This window comes from Pleurodeles waltl, chromosome 3_1 (assembly GCF_031143425.1).
Source record: "Pleurodeles waltl isolate 20211129_DDA chromosome 3_1, aPleWal1.hap1.20221129, whole genome shotgun sequence".
NCBI lineage: Eukaryota > Metazoa > Chordata > Amphibia > Caudata > Salamandridae > Pleurodeles > Pleurodeles waltl.
This window is the reverse complement of record NC_090440.1, coordinates 431,525,921-431,551,205: the sequence shown is the minus strand read 5'-3', so window position 1 is coordinate 431,551,205 and position 25,285 is coordinate 431,525,921. Positions and strand designations below refer to the sequence as shown.

At 40.7% G+C, this 25,285-nt stretch overlaps 1 protein-coding gene across 1 annotated transcript in view; it reads left to right on the top strand.

Annotated features, from left to right (window-relative positions):
• Window positions 1-488: 488 nt before the first annotated feature.
• RHCG (Rh family C glycoprotein) overlaps window positions 489-25,285 on the top strand; it is a 384,997-nt gene continuing 360,200 nt past the window's right edge. The window contains exon 1 of the mRNA XM_069222700.1: window positions 489-790. Within this exon, the coding sequence (XP_069078801.1) occupies window positions 619-790 (172 nt within the window). The 5' untranslated portion in view covers window positions 489-618. The remainder of the gene's footprint in view (window positions 791-25,285) is intronic.

Genomic DNA, 25,285 nt, shown 5'->3' with positions numbered 1-25,285 from the left:
GAAGTCAGTCAGAGATCTGCTACATTGATATGCATAGCATCGCCAGTCAACCAACCCCAGATTATGTCATTGAACAGTGAAATCTAGGTGGATTACACCCAATCTCAGAGCATGTTACCTTTGATATCTGAGTGGATTGCTATACTCGAAAACCGATCAGCTGACGGAAATGTGGAAAGCACCAACGATGACATATGCTGCCTCCAAAAAGAATTAGAAATGATAATGTCGTTCATAATAGTTTCATAATTTCTGTATTCTTCATGATACAAGATTTAATTCATGAGCAGTAAATACATTATTATATACACGATTCCACGCATGAGTCCGAAAACAAAGCTAACGCGATTAAAATAAATGGATTTAAACACATTACTATTGTGCATCTCCTCCCTTAGGAAGGTCGAAGGAGTGGCATGTCACGGTAACTGCCAGGCTAAACCAGTCACGCCCTGAGATGTAACTATATAGACGAACTACCTGGCATCACACATTGGCCACTGCACTGTAAAAAGAGCACCCAGTCACTGCTCCACGGCAGACATAGACTCCTTTGGACAATTACAACTGCTTCTATTTAATTGCTGGCAGAAGAGGGCATACAACACCTCGACCGCCATGTTAAGAAATACGAACATGCGATGGCGGCTGCCGCTGGTCTGCTTCATCTGGCAGATTGCCATGATCGTACTGTTCGGGGTCTTTGTACGGTATGACATCACATCCAGTCCAGCCTGGGCACTGACGAACACACCTGATTATGAAAATGACTTTTACTTCCGCTATCCAAGTAAGTCCAAGTTTAACTCTTTACATGCTGTTAGTAGAGTGTAGAGGGTGTGATACCCTGGCTGTGTAACCCAAAAATTGCAAGAAGGTCTGTGTATATTGAGAAACCTCTCAGCATGTCCGTACCTAAATTACAATGACGTTGTGATTTGACCCTAGCCTTTTCATGTCTTCATGCGTCACTTCCGCTATCTCACCTGTGAGGTGCTTGCCTATATTATGTTTTGATTTACACAGCAATACTTAACATCAGGGAAGCTACTGTGACCATGTTTTCAGTATATATATGTGCCTATTGCTCAGATGTTTCCAAAACAAAGTGATAAACATGGTAAAAACGCTCAATGTATAGAAACTATTGCAAAATAAATTTTTGGACATGGAGAACTTCAGAAAGAGAAAGATAGGTGCATGGGGTAGTGTGGGGAGAAATGACAGATCACGATTTAGGATGGCCCATATCGCGAAGCCATTTAAAATCCTTGGCAAATAATACACAATTAATAAAATGTCAGACGGGACTAAAACGGGAGCCGTCACAGATGGTAGGGCTGTACATCGAACACAGAGAGATGGGAGAGAGAATACACAGGAAGTGCAACGTGAAGGGAGACATCAAGGTGTGACAGGATGAGAGGAGAAATGAAAGTTAGTACCTTTAAAGGTGAGAAATAAGTGAGGTTTTCGAAGATTGCGAAGATGGTACTTGAAGAATAAGGAGAAACAAAGGGAGAGGAGCAGGAAAGAAAATACGTTGTTTAGTGAGATTATGAGTGGAAGTGAGATGACATGTTAGGAACAAGGTCAAATGGAGGAGACTAATGGACTAATATGAAGATTGTGAGTATATGAATGACAAGGAAGTCTGGAGGATGAAACAAGTGAAGCTGGATTTCAAGGTGTAGCTAGAGAAAGAAGCAATCCCAGGATACTGACCTGTAAAACCGTGGCAGATGAGTTTGAAGATAGAATTAGTCACAGACAGGGGGAGTACATTGGTGCAATCTGGGAGGTAGGGCTGTAGCTACTGGAATGGAGTAGTAGTGGTACCACAGCGGAAAGAGGGAATACTATACTAGAGTGAAAAACAGTGGCAAAAATATGAGAGTTGTTTGCGACAGTGTGTGTAAAAGTCAGTGAATGAGAGTAGAATAGCTTTGTAGAATGAGGCTGAGGAGTCGGAGCTGAAGGGAGACAGGAGAGAATGAAGTCCCCTGCGGAATCTATTTAATGAAACAGTTTTTTTTTCAAAACCAGTCAGATTTCCGAATCAATAGTAACCAGCTCACCAAAGAGGGCATGTTCCGTGGATGTGCTTTTGTTCGCTGCTTAGAATCTACACGTCTGGCCTTTAGTACAAAACTAAACTCATCAAGCTGGTAGTTGCCGAGGTGGCTACTTCCTATTCAATGGAACGAACAACGCCGTTTTATACAGCCTGGTAGGTTTTCAAACAAACTCTGAAAATATGGCAAGACATGAAGTCAGTCAATCGCAGAGCATCCTCGTTCACAAAACGTCAGTGTTGGTCTCAGCTTGCACTGCAAGTCACCAGTGCACAATGTTGGCGGATTAATGACACTTTTGTGCGTCAGTACCTACCTGCACCCGATTGCTGCCCTCAATGTAGGCGACTATACTGGCTTCCCATATGTATTAAGATACATTTCTCTGCAGAAGTCCTAGGAAGGTAATCTGTGGACATCTTGTGTCGACCTAAAATAGAGCTCTGTTTTCCATGTCAGATCTTCGTACCTCTTTACTCGCAGCCAAAGGGAAAACAGAACAACTGAAGTCATCAAGAGATAAACATAGGTATCATAACGGTGTTTTTATTACCATAAGTTACCTCATAGGGATCGATGGCACATTCAAGCCCCTTACGCGGGTTAGAGTTCATGGGGTCCTTGTGCCAAGTTCATTTTTTAATATCTTTTGACAGAACGCAAATGCATGCATGAGTAAAGCACCTGCCGAAGTTTTCCCTAGAGAAAACATGGCAAAGGTTGCAAAATCATCACTACCACCTATCTATTATAATTTGATTTATATGATACCCAAGTGGAGGCTGCAATTATATTGTTGTATTATTATATTGGTTGCACAGATTATCCAATTTGTAGAAATTGTTTCGAAAACACGAAGGGATAAATTCACATAGTATATGTTTAATCATCTAAATTTACATAAATGCCTACTCAAATTAAAAGCATGTCTAAAATATGTGTCGAGGAAATTCATAAAGGCGACCTTTAGGTCTGTCTGTATGTGCAGATGCACTTCGATAGATGCACGAATTATGCTCCTGGGCGCCTGTCCAGAAAAATGTGTGAACTGGTAATGTGGTCTCTCTCAAGGCTGTGCATCCCTACTTTAAGAAGGCCTTTGTCCTGCCTACATTTATCTGCGGCAAGTCGAATGTAATGTAAATATATGTACAAGATCTAAGGGTTTAATTCGGACCTCAAGTACATCACTGCCCCATTGCAGCGCATATGAAGGCTGGTACGCAACATTTTTTTTTTCTTTTCAAGATTTTCCATTTGTATGGGTGTTCTAGAGGGTGGGTCTTCCAAGCTTAGTCCTTTGGGACTTGGATGACATAAAGAAATTGCAGAATGGTGGTACCCTCTTCATCAAATAAGCGTTGGGAATAAAACATATACAAGTGGCCGGAGCATGCCCTTCACTTACATATTAACAAGAGTGATGATCGTTGACATTGGGGTCCGCCTTGGCCCCCACAACATGTGCAGCTCAAGTGAGGCATTCTGGGACATTCGCCGTAATATGTGTTCGTATCTCAACGTTGTGTGCAGGGAACTTGCATGCAGTGCTTAAAGAATCTCACCCTATTATCTCACTTTGTAAATGCCGCATTGACACCTTAGGCAGACAGCAATGAAAGGCAAAAAATATTAAAATGTCTGTGGCTTAAGTTCTAAAGTTTCAGCAAGCGATGTCTCTCTTAATACCTACTTATGATTTAATTAATGTATCTGTATCCACCCAGAAACAATGGAAGGGTTTCTAAAATATGTTATGTTGTACCTGTGCATGTCTTGCCTCTGGCTCTTTCAGCCTTTGCATGAGTCACTGGTGTGTCAGACCTCAGATTTCCCCTTTTGCTTATTTTGTGTAGTGGTCTCACTGTATTATCACCTTGCTTTTCGAGTACATTTTGGTTTCAGTGTGAAACGTGACCAATGCAAGCTTCCATCACTTTCTTGCAGCACAATTAGAACCCATTTAATGAGTACTGAAATTTAGCCTACACTAATGGTACTTGCTTAGTAGACTGAGAGCCTTCAGATCTGCAGCGGTCTATATGCCCATTGGAGATTTGAGGTCTAAACCTGCAGGTCGGATGCCTTTTTAAAGTCAAGGAAGGCGTAGGTTGCAGCTTGGAATACTACAGATGTGGAACGAAGTATCATCCCTTGGGCATGAGCTTACATAGGTTCTCTCTCCGATGTCAATCAATTAAATGAGATACTGTCGCCTTATTCCTGTCAACCATCCACTAGTATGCATCACAGCTCTTCAGATGTTTAAGAATAAATGTTAATAATTCATAGGATTACTTTAGATTTACTAGATTTACTTTAGGTGTATCACATAGAAACACAGCATAAAACATATGCAAAAATATAATGATAACAATGACACACTCTTCCCCTTAATTCTAGACACAGCTGGTGCACACACACACAGACATACAGACACCACCAAATATTAAAACTGCATCACACAAAAAACAAGGCTGCCGCATGCAGTCATTTGTGACATAGGTGACCATTTATAGGTTTTGCCTGCACAGCGCTTGTGCTGTTCTTGTTAAATCTATTGTATGTAATATACATTTTAAAAGGGGATTAGATCCTGTTGCCCTCGCTTTCATTGGGTCCTGTGCTTGCCACTTACTTTTCCTCTATTCCTGTTGGCTGTCACACTATTTTCTCCCATTTGCCAATGCTTGTTCCTTGTGTGTTTGCTTTTATCAGCATTCCGAAGCCCAAGTACTGTGTTCATCCGCTTTGGTTTCGGAACTCACCAGTCCCCCTGGGGCAATGCGCCCTGACCATTCCGGCGTTGGATTTCAGATCTGATATCAATGCAATTTTAGGTGAGCTGGTATTGGAAGACTTATGTGCGACAGTGTCCTGTTTTGAGACTTGCAGTGTCCTGTACAGTTATGGGACTATCTGTTGGTAATGCCTGTAGAGGAGATTGGACAGAAACATTTCCCTTTTAGGTCCTCTTCAAATAGTGTGTTTACGTTGGCTAATGTTCAGATAATCTGATAACTGAAAAGAAGTGAGTTGATACTGTCAGTCCAGTCTCTGAAAACCTGGGTTCAACTATAAAGACTCCGCCCTTCTTGGGTTTAACTGGCACATATTTAAGAAGGCCCCCACTTGCCCCAGTGATTAATTGGGTGTGGATTCCAATGCCCTTTCCATCCTAAAATGCTGCTTTTCGAGTAGCAAATTGTACAGGCATGTTTGCGAGAGCGAGTCCGCAAGAGCTTCCCACTGCTATCCTCTGTGATGTGTCCCTGGAAATGCAGTCAGGTGTGCATTGCCAAGTGCTGTCTGTCGAGGGCTTTCCATGACCACTGGGGCTACATGGCAAAACCCAAACAGCAGGATAACAGACATATGCATTTTGACTACTTCTGGACCTATTAACTGGGGAAGCTGTTATTTGACTTATTGACATTTCAAACCTTACCTGACTTATCTATATTGAGTTTTCTTTAGTTAAGTTTAGATTTATTGTCTAATGTGAATTGTAATAATTTATCATGTGTTGATTTATAATTATTACATAGTTTATTAAAACATACACAAAATCTGCTAAAATCACACGATTAAGAAAAAAGAGAAAATGCCTGCAAAAAAATACATAATCACCAAATATAAGCTGAATACCCACTGAAAGACATGCTGTCATTAGGTCCATAAATAACTGCTCATGTGAGGGGCATATCTTCACCATTTATACACTGCATAACAGTATATTCACGGGTCCGGGCACCACTCTTGGTCCAATGATTTCTTAAGAACTTTATACTATCATCCAGTAATTCTACAGAGGTGCACATATATGAGACAGAACGTTTCTGACAAACCACAGAACATGCAGACCTTTTTGCTAACCATTGCTGGGTCCCAGCCACCCTTCAGATCTGCCAGGGCCAAATGTAATGAAGATCTTAATAAATATATGAACATTGATTCATAGTTGAATACAAATACCTGTTGTGATTCCAAATTCTGTAAGCCTATCTTTTGGAACATTCTCCATTCCAAGTCTCGCCTCCTACTTGAACTCTCATTGTGCCTAGAGGCAGAGCTGAGGGTAAGTATAACTAGCTAAATAAATAATAAATGCAAGCATATCAAATAAGGTGCTCTTTACTTTTCTGTGTACTGGGCTTGACTTTAAGATGGATATATTAAAAATAAAAACAAAAACTGGAAGGAGGCAGTAATAAATAATGTGAGCGATGTGACAGCACTATAAGTCAGAAATTTCCTGTGATGCAATTACCACTCATTTCTGTCATTACCGCATGGCCCTGAATAAGTCCATTTGAGTCATGCTTAGTGAAGGCCATTTGCTGAGTATTGCTGTAACTGTGAGAGGCACATCCTCATTCCTTCGCGCCTGACAGCTCTGGGCTCGCACTTTGCCTTGCTCTGCATTATAACACATGTGAAGAAATGGGCCAAGCAATATTGGTAACTTTAGTTACCACTCCCTGCATTATATTATCACCAGTTACTGCACAATATATTGGCTTTCTCAATAAACAAATCATAACACTTTTATGGAGTTTCAGTAACCTATATTGCACAACTGCACACCAAGCTAAATCTTACAACAACAAAAAATAATATGAATCACATAGGTAAAAAATAATGCATTAACTAATGCTTGTTTATGTACCAATTAACGTTTTCGCCCAAGAACATATAGATATATTCTGAATCACAAATTTCCATTCAAATCTGTGGTAAAACACATACAAAACAATCACACAATAGCAGCATACAACATTTCTGTCACATGCAGGTCCCTAATGTTATGCAGCAGGTATCCCAAACTATAAATTATCTAGCAAACATTATTTAGACAGCCTGCAGTCAAACCTACTCATTCAGACATCCTAAGATATCATGCATCATGTTTCCATTTTATCAAGAGATGTCAAAATTATCTAGAGATCTACAAACATTATTCACAAAGTTGTGATAAGAACAAAAACAATTTAGGAGCAGTGATAAGGTTCTTCCTCCTCGCCAACAAGCAGGTTCAAGGGAAAATACAGGCCTCAGTCTTGTCAGAAATATTCAGTTGTGTGTTCACAATTACTTACGTGCTTGTCTTATCTCTTCCTGTATGTCCTTAAACTCCCTCCCAAATGGCATACCTCTCTCCTTTTTTGCTCTTTTTTATCTTTGTCATCCGCTGGACTTCTACCCTTTTATCTAATCCTTCCAGAACCATACTGACATCGTCAGCATTACCTCACATGCAGCCTTTCAGTGGGCTCTGAGCTTTCTGTTTGACCACTGTGTGGTCATATTTTTCTCTGAGGCCGTGATTTTTGTTATCTTTAAATTAATTTTGTTCAATTCATCCAGAGCTTTTCGTTAATTCCAAACAGCAGTGTCCACTGGTTATGAGTAGTAAAATAGCTACTGTTATTTTCCAGCAATTTGTAGGTTTGCTTCTTTGGGTGTACAGGTGTTATGATGACATGATGTTGAGTGTAATTTGTAAGATGGGTAATTTTGATGTTCAGATGGTTCACGGTTACATGCAACGGATAGCAATTCTAATGTAGATTGCACAACGGGAAGTTACATTTAGAACTGTAGAAGAACTATAGTATAGTTATAATTATAGTTGTATGCAATTTTTAACTTAAGTAGTGCGACTAGTGTACATGTAACTGTAGTAAATACTGTTTACAGCATGAGGTGATGTTACCCTTTTAATCTATGAATACATTATTGTGCCCTGTATATGCATGTGAGCATGATTTAGTGTATTTTTGAGTTGTGCAGTTGAGGTTTATTTCCTCTTTATGTGAGGAGTAGCAATTTGTGTCTTTTCTAGATAGGGGTGGGAGTTTGTGTACTCTGAGGGTGAGGAAAATTAGCATCCAAGGTCAGGAGTCACATGCAAGTAGTGAAATTGCTGTTAGCATAGTCACAGTTTCATTGTGTGTGTGCAGTTTATATGGTGAGTAGCAGAACCAGCTGGTAGGACTGTTGTTGTTTAGGGGAAATGGAGTTCCTATGATTTTAATTGTGGGATTGGAGTACCCATTATGCTGTGGGGGAATTGGAGAACCTGTGATTTTGTAATGGAAGTTGAGTAACCCTGATGTTTAGGCAGAGTAGAATACACATGATGTTGTTGGTGAAGTCGAATATCTATTCTTTAGTTGTTGAATTCTTTGGATATTAAGTGTTGAATGGATGCATTTGGCAAGTATTTATCTGATGGTTGTCTGTTTGTTTTTGACTGCCTTTTCTGATGCAAGTGTCCGTGGTGTTGTCTTTTCTGGGTATGTTTATTTGACAAAAGAAGCATTTATTTCTTATCTTGTGTCTTTATTATATAATGTATGCTAAATTTGTATGAAGGTGATTTCATTCAAAGTGATGACGGGTGGATGTAATGTGATGTGTGTGATTATTAGCAGGTAAATGTGGGGAACGCAGTTGGTGGGAGAGTCAGACATGAGGAGAACTATACCATCTATTTCCTATACTTTTACAGATGCTCAATAAAGATGATGTTACAATTGAGTCATGAAGTTACCAGTTGAAGACCACCGATATAAATATTTCATTTGTGTTTCTTCTAGTCTTGAGTATTTTTCTGTGCAGTGTATTCTATGTCAAAAGAGGTCACAAAGAATTATATGGTGAGTGAAATCTGCTATGTGTATATTTGTGGGAGGCAACTGTCAATGGAGATAGTAGGTGGAAGATGAAGTCATGAGAAGACTGTCTTACTTGTACCACACTCAGGAGTGAAGCATTGATTTATTACTGAAGACCACAAATCACAATGCTTCATTTAAGTAACAAGGCAGGTAAAATAATCTTTGTGGACAATGAGAGGGTTACTGAGAAATCACAAAGGGTGAAAATGGCAGAGTAAGCAATTGCCAATATGGACTGTGAACATGTCCTAAGATCAGCAGGGTCCATCAGCGTACCACCCGCCCTTTTGTCTTCTGGAACAGAGAGATTTTTAAGCCATGGGCTAAGTAAGCAATGACCCAGGGCCCCCACCTTCCAAGGAGCCCTCTGTGAAAGTGAACTTTCTCTCTAGTTCATTTCTGTGTATTTTTGTATTGTAACCTTTAACAAATAATACAATATTGTAGCCCACAAAGGGCTTGGATTAGCAAAAAACAGTTAATACAATTCAAAGTAGGTCCCGAGGGACCCCAAATCTATCAGATGACACTGTGCAGGCAAGGTGAATCAACATTCACTGCTTGGCAGAAGGTGTTCAGTGGGGAGGCAGAAGGAGTGTGGGACAAAGTGTGGATCAGGATCAGCATTGGTATGTGACATTTAACAAGGTTAGTGGAAGTTTTGTTTTGTTGTTTGTTTGCTGCACAATATACTGTGTCAAGTAACAAGAGGTGTAACATCTTTGGACTCGGTGATGAGTGTGGTAATCAGATTAATTTAACACAAATCAATAGCATGAGAAACATAAACAATTTTAAGCATCATTGCTAATTTGACCACAGAATCAAACTCTAAACTGAATAACGTTTCAAAGCTTTATTACAACCACAAAGTAAATGTAGCGTAAATGGTGCGCAAGACTAAGTTAGAAACATGCATGAAAATTATAGGCTGACCAAAATGTCTAAAAAGATTAAGCCTACTAAACATCGATGCTATTAAACACTCCAAGGGAATAATACAAATTAAAACAATTATAATTTGCATACTAAAATCAGACTCCAATGCAGATGATGGTGACATCAATAAATCATCAAAAATGCAAATAATAACAGTAGGTTTTCAGGGCTGGGTCATCCTTATCCCTACTACGAATTTGGACTTGCATGTGTGGAAACGGACTAACACATGAGGGCAAAACAAAAGAAGAGACAAAAATAATTTGGAAAATCATCTAACCAGGGTAGCTCACTATAAAAATACACTGGTGTAATCATCTAAGCTGAAAAGGAAACAAGAAAACACATTATAGATTATACCTTTCCTCATGGGACTGCAGACAAGAAATATTCATCGATTCAGAATGTTAACAGCTTCTCGGCATCGGTAGACAGCAGCATCAAGGGCTGTGCAGAGCAGGAGCTGCACATAAGGTAGGTCAGCAGTTCAGGAATTATTGGATATAATAGTACTGAATAGCATAAGTAAATGAACTAATAGAAAGGATGACTTTTAATTCTTCAGAAGACATCTAAGGATCATAGGGATTCAGGAGAAGGGAGAGCTGCATCACATCAAGGGTCATCAGCAAGATTTGTCTGACTAAAAGTTTCAAAAGTCTCTCCCTAACTAGAAATGTCCGCACGTTTCTGACTGGTCCTTCAAGTTGGTTCATCTTGCTCAAATTAATCAATATCCATTGGAAAACCATTGGCAAAGTTTGCAACTATTCTGAATTTTCTCAGAGAACATGCGGTCATCTTGATGCATTCATACAGTTCCTCCAAAATATAACACTTGTTATTCAATTGAAATTGTAACTTTGCGATTCTATCCCACAGTGCACAGAATGATTCTTATAGTTCTCATGTGAATTTAACAATACTTACTGCATTGTTTGACAGCTAGAACAAATAATGTTACATTTGTTATTAGTTAAAACATGTTCTCTGTCTTTAATACAATGGGACATTCACCAACAAATCAGCAACTTCAGAATTAATTCAGGTGGAAGGGCACTGAATGAATTAATATGTTTCCTCTACTGCTTCAAAAATGAAACCTAAATACATATTAATGCAGTTAATACATATAAATCCTATTGCGCACCTTACAATTTGAATCAAAACTGCAAAACATGTTATTTCATTGCAAAAATTATTAATTACATTAGAATTGATTTCAACATGCATTTGTTTCTCTGCACACATGTATCTTACATTAATACATTCATTTGAATCAATATATGATTAATTCATGTTCGTTTAATACTCATAATATACTTCATCTCTACTATTTTTCTAAGAATAATCATTTTAATATTAATGCATGTCAGCAGTTTCCCCAAACATAAATGCACCACATCTTTCATGGCAAAACACAATGTCCAAAAACAAAATAGAGGTAACAATGTCCGCTATAATTAAAACATGCAAATGTTTACATTTCATGTTAATTTCTCTGTTAGGCTTTCAAGTGAAGGTTTATAAGTCGCCATATGCAAACCTCTATGCCACTCATGCAGTAGTAAAATGTGATCTCCATCACTAGTGTGACAAACCAATACAGCCTGACACGCCTCATGAGTTGACACAATTGTTTTTCAGACTATGGTATGGGACACACTCGTATATCAATATATATAAGTAAGTACTTTCATTGTTTAGTGGCAACTTCCTGTCACTAAATTGAATTAATTTGGAATAAAGTAAACAGGATGTCACTAGACCCTCGACTAACCCTTTATCCTTAACCAGACTGACTCAAACGCCCTCAAATCTGCAGAGATCTCTGTACAAACTGCAGATTATAGATTGAAGCCCACAGGGTGGGTGCCTTGTATAGAGATACTGGGTTGGCAGAAAACTCAGATCACAGCTGGTATCCCTGCACTAAAAAATGGAAATTGAAAGTTTTAACAATGGAATGGGGAACAACCACCCACACACCTGGGAATACCAGATCATTTTCTGTGTGTTCATTCCCGATTCTGAGGATCAAATCTGTTTATTTGTCTTTTGTATATGTTGTGAAATGGAGAATATGAGCCCCAGATCATCATGTGATTTTGAGCGTCTTGAGTTGTATATCCTAAGACTTTGCAACAACATTTGACCTTTTAGCACGCATACTTCACAGTTGTTTTTGTGACAACATGTGCATACTACGTTCATCCGATGATGTCCCTAGCTGTGGTTGACATCTTGAGCTGTGGAGTCCACTCTGCCCACGGTGATTGCATTGTAAAGCCTAAAATCTTTGTGAAAGAGGTGGTAAACAGGACATTATGATGTCTGCCAACTTCACTCACTTCTGTTGTACATCATTTGAAAGTGTAGCTGTGGAAACCATTAAAAAGCATACATTTTTTATAATGTTAGCCTCCATGAATGGCTATTAAATGTAGATATGCCTCATATTATGGGTACAGAATTCTGATTTTATTAACAACAAGAAGGCTATTGCTGTCCTGCTCATATTGGAGCTCCTACACTCCCAAACTTTAACCTCCATTGCCAGCCTGGATGTAACATGACCTCACTTGCCTTTGGGCATCCAAGATTTGTGGTGTGCCATGGGCTGAATCCTCATCTGATGTTACCAAGAAACTTAATTGCTGTTCTAATTACTGTACTGTTTGTGATAAAACCATCATTGCAACATCATTTACCAATACTTGGGTGAACTCTTCATTTTCTCATACATGCATTTTGACGTTATCGAGAATTTATAATAGATTTTATTGTCCCTAAATTTAATTAATTTAGAGTTAGGTGAAAGGGTTGACAAGTTAGGAAAATGAAGTGTGACTCATGTCTAGGACCTTTTTCAGTTCATAATTAGAATTTAATTTCCACAGCCCTGATGCAATAGTATTTTTGAAAACAAGCTATGTTGTAGTTTCTTGCCTCTTGCTCTTTCACCCTTCTATGTGTCATCTGTGCATCGGGCACTACATTTGAATCTCCTCCTTTGGAAAACATGCACTCTGTTGCCTTTGTCCACTCAGCTAACAGGAAGGTTAAAAACATTAACGTGGCCTGTTCTGAAATTTGGTGCCATACATATTTACAGTACGTAAAGCCATTCTCTAAATCACTCAATGCACACTAAACACACTGGCTTGCGCAGCCTCAAATCTATAGAAATCCGCGTGCAGCTTGCAGATGTGAGCCTGTGGGACAGAGCATCCACTTTAGCCCTCCCTCTTTGCTAACCAGTGAAGTCATCCCTAAATCACAATTAACGCACTAGCTCATCTCTGCTAGATCTAGGGTCTAATTTGGATTTGAGTATGAGTATGCTGATTTGGCAGAAATTTCGGATTCCAGTCAGTATCCTCACACCAAGAAACAGAAATTACATGTTTTGTCCCTCTAATGGGGAATAACCACAAAAACCCTCAGAACACTAGACCTTTTCTGTGCATTTATTCCCGATTCTGAGGAACAAATCTGTTCACAGTTTTCTGCTCGACACTGAGGGCTGAAGGGATGACAGGAAGGGCATCCAGCAGGGTAAAGTCATGTGAGAGGAGATTGTGCACTTACTCTGTCCGAAACTTGTGGACCCTATCATTCTGTACCTTGACATACCAGGGCCAGCCACACTGACAGATAGGAGCAACATATGACTTCTACCTTGAGTAAATGAAGGCTATACAGTTTTGCAGGTCACTTAATCATTTGGGGACTGAACACATATCACTTTGCAGTGTGGTTACTAAGCAAGCAAAATATTATTTAACACAGTTTGATTTTCTAAACAGTATTCTGAAAGCCCATTAAAACAATATCAAAGAGTTGCTGCTTGAGTCTTATCAGTAAGAGAAGTTTGATTTCGGTGTTTTAACCTTGGCTTCCGAAAGGAAAGTGATTTTGGAATACCTAGAGAATGTGGAAATGTTATTGAACATTTTGAAGCTCTGCTCCGCTAGTACTCTCTGGCTACACTTCAAAAACTCGAACTGGCAAGTATACATTTTTTGTGCAAAAAGGAGCTTTCTAGAACGCAGGACTGCAAACAGCACAGGACTTATTTAGAGGGCAGTTTCAGGACATCTGCAAAAATAATCTTCTCTCCTTTTCATACCCTTCCACCCATTCTCGTTCACACGTTTTGCCTGAAGAGGAATCGTAGGCTCGCTGTATCTTCTGCCATCAGAAACTCTCTATAATGGCAGAACCAACACCAGCAGAAATAGCATCAGAGTGGATGCTAGATTTATACAAGCGTCTCCAACACCATGACCCCTGCTGCTTTGTTTTGTGCAAGTCAGGCATGGGGATCTCAGACAGAAAAAATAATTTAATGGCCCTCATATGCCTGGGGAAATTGTTCAGCATCAAAGGAACCTTGGTTCAGTAATTCTTTAAAAAAATATATTTATTCATTTTCTGTTTTGTTACACAGTTAACACATACAAGCCCAATATGGGGCAAATTACCAGTTGAGCCGCATTTAGTCAATTCAACATTCACTGTAGCCCCAACCTGAAGTGTGTGCATGCAGTCAAAGACCAGTACAGGTGCCAGCCCGGATCCGTAGGCCCTTGAGTCTCATCTTCGTCCTCTACTGGTTCCAGATTGTAATATTTTATCCAACCAACTGCCCCATACATTATGGAATTTAAATGGACACCCCCTATTCTTGTAGGTAATCCTCTCTGCCTCCATATACATATCAATGCCATTTCCATTAATTCAGCATAAGGGCCATTAATTCAGCATAATTTGCCATAAGGGCCAATGTATAGCATCAAATGCCTTTTCGGCTTCAAGGGAAAGGAAGCTGTGCGGCTCTGAACGATCTATTACTTTGGCTAGCCAAATATGTGTTTGCCTAAGGTTAAGTCTAGTTGAGTGTCTTGTCATAAAGCCCAGTTGATCCTTGTGGTTTAAGTATGTAATAACTCTTAGGAGACACATTGCTAGGAGTGGAAAGAGCACCTTGTTTTCCACATTTCACAAGGAGGAGGGCTGATGAGAGCCACTCCTTTGGCATTCCTTCCTTGTATATCACAATTATGATTGATTGCTGGAGGCCTTCCCCTCTCTTTCACGTCTATAAAGAGCCTTAGCATATAAGGTGCCACTCGATCCACAAAACGTTTATCAAATTCTTCAGGAATCCTGCTAGCCCTGGGGCCTTCACCAATTTAACCACAGTAATGGCCCCCAGTACTTTTTCCAGTGTTGTTTCATTATCCAGGCCTTCTCTATCGTCCTCCTCTACGGTAGGGAGATTTTTTTGGTCCAGATATTACCGAATTTGCTGATCACTCTGCTGAAGGCGTGCCTCATATAGTTTTGTGTAATAATTGGCAAATTCTGCTACAATACCTACGTCTGTGATTTGTACCGCCCCTGTGAGTCTATGATTTGTCAATGCACCTGGCCTCTTCCTCTTTCCCACTAAGCCATGCCAGAAGCTTACCAGCTTTACCTCCCATGTCATGTAACCTTTGGTGTTTTACTAGTATCTATTTTTTAGTCTCATCTTCTGCTATATTTATATACTGTGCTTTCGATAGGGTTACTTATCTACTATGGGCTCCTCTGGCATCACTCCCATTGATTTTTTCAGCTGTGTTATTTGTGGTTCCAGACCCTCTATTTCTGCTACTGCCCTTTTTTTCTTTCTTACAATTACATTTTAAGCACTAACTCTGAGAACCGTCCTATGTGCCTCCCATAGTGTCTCCACCGCTTCCACTGTGTTCTCATTTTCTTTAAAGTACAATTAAGTTTAATTCTGTCACTACCTCAGAGTCTCTCAACTGCCACATGTTTAAACTCCATATGAGTCCCTTTTTTCTCCCATTTGTTTATCCCCACAACACCATAAGAGGAGAATGGTCCAGTAGACATCTCAACAGGTATTCAGCTGGTATTATGTTTCTAATTACCACTGTGGGCTCGTATGTAGGCAACTATCAAAAAGATCCTGTGTGCCCTGGAGAAGAGGGAGTATTGACTCTTCGTGGGGTGTTGTGTTTTCCAACTGCCTGTTAGCCCAATTGCCTGGGTACACTGCTCCAAATGTATGTCTTCCCCTGTAGGACTGCTAGATGTCCCAGATCTATCCTTCTCTGGTGTAATAACATTGTTGAAGTCCACACTTCTTAAATGCGTTGTGGAATCTGCTTCTATACCTATTTTGGCTATTTTGTCGAAACTATTACTTTACAACCTCAGTGGAACATACACACTTATCAGTGTTATGCCTAAGTCCTGCAACCTCCCTTGATCACCTGCATATCTGCTGTCAGGGCCAGCCCATTTACAGCTTATTTGGAAGAGTATGTTCTTCTTGATCAGTATTGCCAGATCTTTGGACCCCAAGGTGAATCCCACATGTGCAAGAGTATTGCATTGGGCTCTTCTCAAGAAAATGGACTCCGTACCTTACAGGTGCATTTCCTGGAGAAGGACTATGTCCGGATTTAGTCTACAGATATATTGTAGTAATAGATCTTTTTCAACCTTATTTACTACAATGTTTACATTCAATATTAGGCCTTCTCCCCTCATCCTCCCTTCCCATTTGGGCCATTCATACGTGTTTTTATTTCTTCTGACATGCACATTGCATCCTTAAATACATTCTCTACTCTTGCAAGTGTAATTCACAACCCAATCCCCCTGTAACATTTTAACTTGTTTCACCTCCCTCAAATCCCTCTTCCTCACCGCCATCACCCCATTTTAGCATGCAGACAAACAAAACATAACTGCTCACATGTGGCATTACTAGAAGTCTGTAGCCCACCATCTCCTTCACTAACATCTACTCCAACTAGAACAAACTTACACTTCAAAACATTTGGATTGTATTAAGTAAATTATTTGCCATGCGGGGAGGTGGGCCTCTGACCCCTTCATGGTCATTTCTACCATGTGAACATTCCTATATAAATTCCACTCACTTTTGTTAGTGAGTCAGCGGTGGATCTTCCATGAGGGAGGTGGATTTAGGATTGGCATATTTCATTGTTCTTAGCTGTCTGGATTATTTTTGGGGCTCAGTTTCTGAACAGCATCTGTGTTTGTCTGGTGCATTCCTCCTTCTGTCCCACTCACTAAAATTTTGGGGGATTCCGAGTTGGTGGCTCCCTCTTCCATGTCTGTGGTTTCCCCACTCTGCTGAGTGCTCCTATAGATCAGTTCTGCCCTTTGTCTGTTCCGGTCTCTAGCTTGTTTTCTTCTTCTCACTGGCATTTGCCACTCTTTAGGGCTGGCACCTACATCTCATACTTGAGTGTCTTTACTATGGAGTCTGCGATCCATCTGGTATTGAGGTCTCTCCTCAAGCCAATGCCAAGCCTCTTTCAGCGAGAGAAAAAAACAGGGTCTTCCCCTGAAATATCACCTTCAACTTTGCTGGGAATAGTAGCATATATTGCAGTTTAAGGGATCCCTTTGATTGCGTCAAAAGTTATCCTTTGATTTCCACCCCCTTAGTATAATCCGTAAAAATGAAGCTCCTTAAGGCATCACAGTGTACTTCTCCCTTCAATCTGGCCTCACTCAGAACTGTGTCTTGATCTTGAAAGTTTAGGAATCTACCAATAATTGGTCTTGGTGGTGCTCCTGGTGTGGGTTACCCCTAAGTGCTCTATGTGTGCTCTCTATCACAAAGCAGGTGGAGAACTTGTCTTCCTGGAGTGGAACCCTACGAATCCAGCTCTGTTGTTTCCCTCTGCTCCTCCCAGAAGCCCAGTAAATATTAGGTTGTTTCTCCATGCTAGATGTTCTGCATCTTCTACTCTTCAAGCTATGTCTTTAGTTATTGCTGTGGCATCAGTGACTCCCCGTTTTAGCGTTTGGACTGTATCCTCTAGCTCTGAAATCCTAGTTTCTGCTGAAGTTACTTTCTCTGCCAGATTTCACAAATCCTGAATTAACAGTGTAACTTTGGAATGCACTTCATCTATTTTATTTCCCAGGGTTTCTCCGGATGTCTGAATTGTCTGTAGAAGTACTGAATTGCCTGGCCTTGCTGGAAGTTGTTGCTTCCAGAGCTTGTGTCACTACTTTTGTGTACTGGTCTATCTTTCCTTGCCACTGAGTCTTTGATTCTTAATGTTTTGCCATTCTTCCTCCATCAGCCAGCTATTCCCTTTTGTATGTCGCCATCTTACTTCTTCTATTCAACCTGGCTCACTTGTTCCAAAGGCAATTTGCTCTTTAAACAACACAAGCAGCCCAGTCTCTGTGGCCCAGTTCTTCAATTTCTCCAGCTCCCTTTGTTGTGAATTCAAACGCTTTTTTTGCCCTAGGTTTATTTTAATCGCTCGCTGATTTGTGGCCTTTTCTGGTATTTACCCCAGTTGATAGCCTTCAATCAGACCTGGACTGCTTCTATTCAGTCTCTCAAGGGTTTCCATTAGGGGTCAATTCCCCCTCCTATGCATTCGTTCAGTTCTTCGTGGCTGGCCCTCACCACTATTGCTGCTCAGCCTTGCTATGTTTCTTTATTATTTAGTCAACACTTTCCATCATGTTGGTGCTCACCTTTCAGCCCCCTTCCATGAAGTTTCTTTCTTCCCTTGTCTAATGTTTGGTATCCGGACTTACGTCTTTTTTTGCACCCTGGTCCAGTGCCTCCACAGGTGGCAGTCCAGTCTCTCCCCTCCAGTTTCCTCTGGTTTTGGCCTCAAGGGACTTAGACCACTATTGAAGCCCCTACTTTCCACTGAGCCTAGATTCTGTTTCCTTTGTACGTGGTGGGGGGGGCCAAACTTATTGTTTTCCCCTTTCCCTTGGGACCCTGGGTACGCCGCCAGCCTGCTTCACTAGACAGCCATCCATGGTGCACCGAGCCACCCTGTAGCTGGCAGTCATCCCACTTATAGCTTCTCCTGCCTCCAGACTCGTCTCATCAGGTAGCCTCCCGTACCTCACCCCACCTCTTCCTCAGTGGCCACTGCTTACTGCAAGTTGGTCTCCTAATGATCCTCCAAGTCAGGGCCTCCTGGCTTCTTGCTACCACACCGGGCTGCTTCCTTTCCCTCCACTCATGATTCCCCCACTGGGGTCCTCAATCACTCCCTGCTGACTCTGCCTTCATTTAGTTAGCATGTCTCTTGTTGCCTCCCTATTTGGTTCCACTTTCCCTTCCTTTGGAGTTGCTCACTCTCCTTTGGGTCTCAATCCACGCCAACCTGTTACTTGACCAGCAGAGGGGAGTGTCAAGTCCCAAGGCTTTCTTAGTGTCTTCTTTCATCAGCCGGCTGTTTGTTCCTACAAGTGGGAGGGCGCCCTCACCTTTCATCCTCGCTGTAACACTCCATGTTGAGTACACCAGCCTCTTTTTTTCCCCTTTGATCTGCTGTTCTTCTGGACCTCTCATTTCCTGCCAGGCAGGTCCCTGCCACCATTCGCTGCTCCCTCCCACTTCAACTAGGTCCACCTCGGGCCGGCTTCTTCCTTTATGGCTGCCCTGATTCACCTCTGCATCTGCCATTTTATCTTCAGGCCCAGCGCTCTCTTGCCTCTTTCTTTGTTGTCTTTTCCACTGTAGGTTCCTAGCCACTGCTTACTGGCATATCTTCTGCTCCCCGGTATTCGGCTCTGTGTGACACTGTTTTTGGGGACTGCTAGCCCAGAGTGATCAGGATTTATTACAGATTTTGTTGAGGCCAGACAGAGTGCTCGATGCACACATCTATTCCACCATCTTGCTGGCCACGTCCCCCCGCCCAGGTAAGCTATTCTTGAACATGGATCCCTACCGTAGAGGTCTATTGTCATGAATAACATAAGGGAAGACAAGTCTGCCTTAACAACAATTCATGGCCCACATGCTGCCATGTTCTTCTCAGTCTTGTGGCTCACCAGTTGTACACTGTAGCTGCTTCAGGGGGAAAATCTATGTTGAAAGCTGACAACTTTAAATTTAGTAGCCAGGCTGCGACCAGCATGGAGGAGATGCAGCCTTCACAACAACAGCCGATACATGGTTGGGTCTGTAAAGTATAATTGAGGCCGCTCAACTCTATTTTTCTGCTTGTCATGCTATTTTTACATTAACTATTAGGCTCAAAGTGCCTGTATCACTATTGATGCAATGCAAAGGGGAATGTCAAAGAAGGTCTGAAAGCATAGACCTCGCATTTGGGAGAGTCTTGTATTTCACATGGGGGAACAGCTCAGAAACTCTGTGCATTACATAGTGTCTTAGATCATCTAAAGCTAGTGTAGGTTGATAACATCTCACATTAAAACTGTAATTATTCTAAATATGGATGTGCTTTCAGTATCGTAGACCATTCTTTACTTTTACACTAATATATTTAGGCTCCGATTACCAGTTACGTGGAATTCCATGAAGAGTTTCCAATTGGCTGGAATTATCTTTACTGGCAAGTATCTGTTCATGGAATTACACCTATAATTAGTTAAACCCCCCAGAAAGAGGAATAACTGTGAGAGCACAAAATTACTGTTTGTCATTCAACATGGTATTCCCTATTCCAAGAGTTTAATGAGCATATTTACCACCTTCTTTGAGTAGGGGTTTCTGTGTGTGACAGCGGTGGAGGGAGGAGAGTGAGAAAGTAGGGAAGGGAATGCTCCTTCCTTGCCAGAGATAAAGATCAGCAGGGACCAAAGGATGATGCTTTGCTACTGTTGCAGTTATACCTCATGCAATTTTACATGCTAGAATTACCAGCAGGTAAAATCTTGTCTGCTGTTCCTCGACCCACGGAAACTGGGATCAGGTCGTGATCATGATCAGGCATAGCATAATCCCAACCAGTGATACCGCTTGACCTGACTCAAGATCAGGCCCTAAGAAGATAAATGTGGCTAAATGTGGTAGTGAGATATGAAGTCAAGGCGAGTGTACTTTATCTACATCAAGACCATTTAATCATGTAAAATACAGTTCTGTAGCTCTAAGTGTATCACTTCCACTATCATTTAGAGAATTTAAGTTAAATGTTGACTTTTCTTTAACCAGAGACTTGGCCCAAACGATCAGTGTGAGGTTGAAGTTTTAAAACTTCATTTTACTTTTCTGCTCAGCTTTAAGAAGAAATGCAAATACAGATGTTTCAATTACCAAGTTTAAAGCTAAATATCCCAAAACATCACAGCAGATTTGGAGGCATGATTTAGACTCTAAGAAGTGCTAACTTTCTTAAATAGGATGCTTAAAATATTTAGTAAAAGTATTTGTGCAGTCAAATATGCTGTTAATCTTCTCTATGTGATTCCCTCCACTTATCTCTGGAAATGTCTCTTTATTATGGGTGTATACAGCACCTGTACATTATATTTAAGTAATGTCCAATGCTTATATGGGACCTTGGGCGTTCCCATGCAAGAAGCATTAGCTAGAGGCTGAAATTCATGTTTTGAAAGCAAGAGCTTTGCATAAAGTAGAGTACTCCGGATCAGCCCTAAGGGGCATAACCTGTCAGTGTATGTTTTAGGTTAAACTGCAGAGAAGTCTCTGTGGGAGCTCAATACAGCCAGGATCCAAGCACTCACGCAAAACAGGTCCCTTGGCTGCAGTAACATTATAGATATGCCTTGTACAATGAAAGGTTAGCTATTCCCTTCGAATGAATCACCAAATTGTACAAGAATGTTCATCAAAATCACAAAGCCTAGTTGTAGGAAAATGGCTCTTTTTCAGGATCATTCCTTTTTTTTAACTGATGCTGTTGTTTTTTTTTTGTTTCTGTGCTTTGGCACTCTACTGGCCAGCCCCCAGTGCATGTGTCTTGACCCCTAAAACAAAATTGGCATATTTAACCTACCTATAGTATATGTACAAAGTGTCCCTAGGGCCTGTAAGTTAAATGGCACTAATAGGCTGCAGGATTTATTCAGGCCACTAGATGACATCACACATCATTCCTCCTGACTACCACTGTTTTAAAACTACAAATTTGACTTGCCAAAATAATCCTTTTTTTAACAGGCCTAAACCCTCCTCATAAATGTTAATGAGTCTCCCCTAAGTAGGCCTTATAATGTCCATAAGGCAGGGTGTGTAGTATTTAAAAGGAGATGTAAAAGGTTAACAATAAACATGTGCTTATGATGACAAAGCTCTAAAAGCTTTTTACTCTAGAAGAATTTGTTGTCCCATTGGAAAGCATTAGGATAGGATTTTAAAATTAATAATTTTATCTCTGCCTAGGAAACAAGTATAAAGTCAAATCTTAGACTTGTCATAAATATTTCTTACAAGCCCAATTCACTGGTAAAGGCAGATTTACTCAAATATTTTACAAAAATTGTTTAAAAAAAAGTGACCATTGACTTGTCTGAAGCCTTTATAGGCCCATTTGCATGAGCTTTCAACTGTCACCCAAGAACTGAATAGCCCCTTTAATGAGTCTGAAACTTGCTTCTAGAGCTGAGCTTAGCAAAAGGGCTTGGATGTTGGGAGGTGTTCCTTTTCCCTGACAGGATTACCATTTGGGCAATGCCCAGAAATTTAATTAACCACAAAGGAGCCTACCCTGTTACAGGCAGATGGAGTAAACACCTGGCAAGCCCCCCTTTGTCACTTTAGCAGGCCAAGCACCAATCCCAGTGGGAGAGGAGCTGCCCCAAAAATGGTTTATGTTACCACAGGGGCAGACTTTCTCATTTTCCTGAGCACACATCTAGGGTGGACACTGGAGCTTTGCATAGGGGAAGAGCTGTTCTGCCATCTACCTATTCAGATAGATAGATGGACGTCACTTCTATCTGATTTGTAAAGGGGGAGGTCAGCAGTTTTGAGAGTATGGGGTTGGGTTTTGTAAGTGATCCAAGGGACCACTGCCTCCTACCCTTGAGGTTCTCCCAAATGAGAGACTTCTTTTTTTTTTTTAAAGCAAAACCAGTTCCTTTAAGGAACATGGGTGACTTTAAAAACAAACAAAATTCCGTCGGAGAAGGTAAATACAAGGATGGTGGTCTGCTACTTCTTGCAGGCCTCTAAACCTGTGTTTGCAGCCAATCACAGAGGGTCACAATTAGTGACCTGCCTAATAATTATGCAGGTCGTTCAATTAGCTCCATTGACTGTGAACTATTGACACATAGGTCAAATCACAGACGCAGGTTGCAAAAAGTCAGTGCGCTATTTGTGGCCACTTTTCCAACCTGTCACTTAGAAGATCAGCCCCTTCATTCCTGTGTGTGTGAAGTTAAAGAGTTAGAATGGTGGGCCGAACAGCAGTTTAGGTTTCTGAGCATTGAAGTTAAAGCTCATAAGAAGACAAGCGGTAGGTAAAATGCAACCCTTCAAGCATTGAATGGAGTGATCAGAAAAGTTTGATTTAATTTGATTTAATTTTATTTGCTTATTTCCATAATAAGAAAAAAATAATTTACACCCAGAGGCAAGAAAAACAAGCAGTGCCAAAGCTAATAGGTTTGACTTGTATCTTCAGTTATAAGCCTGATCTACTGGATTTGTAACTTTTTAGGTATTCACAAATTCTGTAATGGTTTTTTGAGCTTATTACAATTCTAAATTTATACCTAGTTTAAGTAAAAAGTGGTTTATTCTTTTGGAAAGGGTCTTGCATGTCAGTAAAAAGGTAGAAGAAATAAATGTGGGATTTCATGCACTCATTTAATGTGTACTCTCCTATTCCTGTGCCTCCCCTAAAATGGTGCTGCCTGCAAAAGTTATGTTCGGTGAACATTTTGCAGGCATATGTTAGGGAGGGTTCATGAGCTTACACCTAGAAAACTAGAACATTTTATTTTGAGACTGAGACACTGGATGAAGACTCTGAGCATTTATGACCTTGTGAGATCCAGGGCCATATTTACCAAACATTTCCGCAACACAGCAAGCTACTTTGCTGCAGTGCGCTGCGTGAAACGAAAAAGGCAGCAAAGCATTGTATTTAACTCTGTACAGCACATTCCTGTTCTTTTCTAGCAGTTGCACATTTTTGGCTACCTACCCCCAACGCAGGAACACTTACACCATGGTGCATGGGTGCCTGCATTGTGGGCAGGAATATTTTTGTGCAGAAAGGGACATCTTTCTGCACAAAAACGATCCTCAGAGGCATTTTTCCCGTTCTATATGTGCTTTGGAACGCAACAAAAGGAGGAGAAATAAATATATATCTCCTTGTTATGCCTGCCCTGGGGAGCAGTAGGATTATGATGCATTCCCAGGTCTTCCACTAATAGTAAATCTGAGAACGTGCCAAAATACATGGGTAGACACGGAGGAACAGACACGGTCCACCGAAGTAATGCCTCCCTGGGAGTGAGTAACGCAAGGCAATGTTTTGGGCTTTGTTAGGTTATTCCACATTTATCAAGCCAAGCAGGGCCATGCAAGTTGGCCTTCCGTGGCTTCGTAAATAACATTCAAGGTTTTATGTTGTATTTGCACCGCCGTACGTAGTGCAAGGGCAATGCAAACCCATGATAAATATGGGCCCTAGTATTTTTGAACTGCAAGGATTTAAATTATGTTGTCTGTGCCTGTGCATACTAGGCATATGACATTGTGATGTATGGGCAAAAGCATCAAAGTCTTTATTACACATGGACATATCATATAAGTCCTAAGGGGAATTGTGCATGTTGAGCATAGTGCATGGTGACATATGTGCGGAAAAAATCAAGGTTTTATTACCAATGTATATATTATTTAACCCCTAAAGGAATTGAAACTCAAACAGATAAAGTGATAAGCTCATTGACACAATGTGGGGTCATGAGGGGTAGTCAGGATTTAAACCTGGGACTCTTTGCCCTATAGTTATGTAATATTTAAATAGCACTTTCAAGGCCAATGAGCAGTTAAACTGACTACTCCTTTCAGTTGGACAGGCAGGAATATACATGTATGCTATTAGATCAAATTATGCTTAACCAATGCTGCTAACCAAAGATGCCACATTAGCACTGCGTAAAGGTTTACTCCAAAGACCAAGGCCTGATTACAATCTTGGCAGATGGGGTTACTCTGTCACAAACATGACAGATATGCCATCTGCCATATTATGATCCCAATATATCCTATGGAGGTCATAATACAGCGGACGGCATATCCATCACGTTTGTGACGGAGTATTCCATTCACCAAGATCGTAATCAGGCCCCAAGTCTGAAACTTCCATGTCTCTTTTATGGGTCCAACAACAGATCCTACAATACCTCATAGCAAATAAGATTACTGTATCTTCATCTGCAAAAAATGGCATAAGAACCACAAGCAGCATTATGTTAAATATAACAAGAATTCATGAAAAGCATTTGCGCCGGCTGGTGTCCTACAACCATGATCATGAAACTCGTAAACACGCAAATTATTGCTTCTTCAAACGCATATAGACCAAGAATTAGAAAATCTATGTGTTAAGATCTGAATATCCCTGACCAAGAGAAAGTGAACACAAGGCAAACATATGATGAATCTGTTAGTCTTCACAAGGCAGAAACGCTAGACCCACATCTGTAATGCAAAGTATCAAAAGACGGAACTGGACATGCAGGAGTAGAGCAAACATTTCATGCTTCACTCCTAAGGGACAAATCACAAACTTTCGAATGTATGATGAT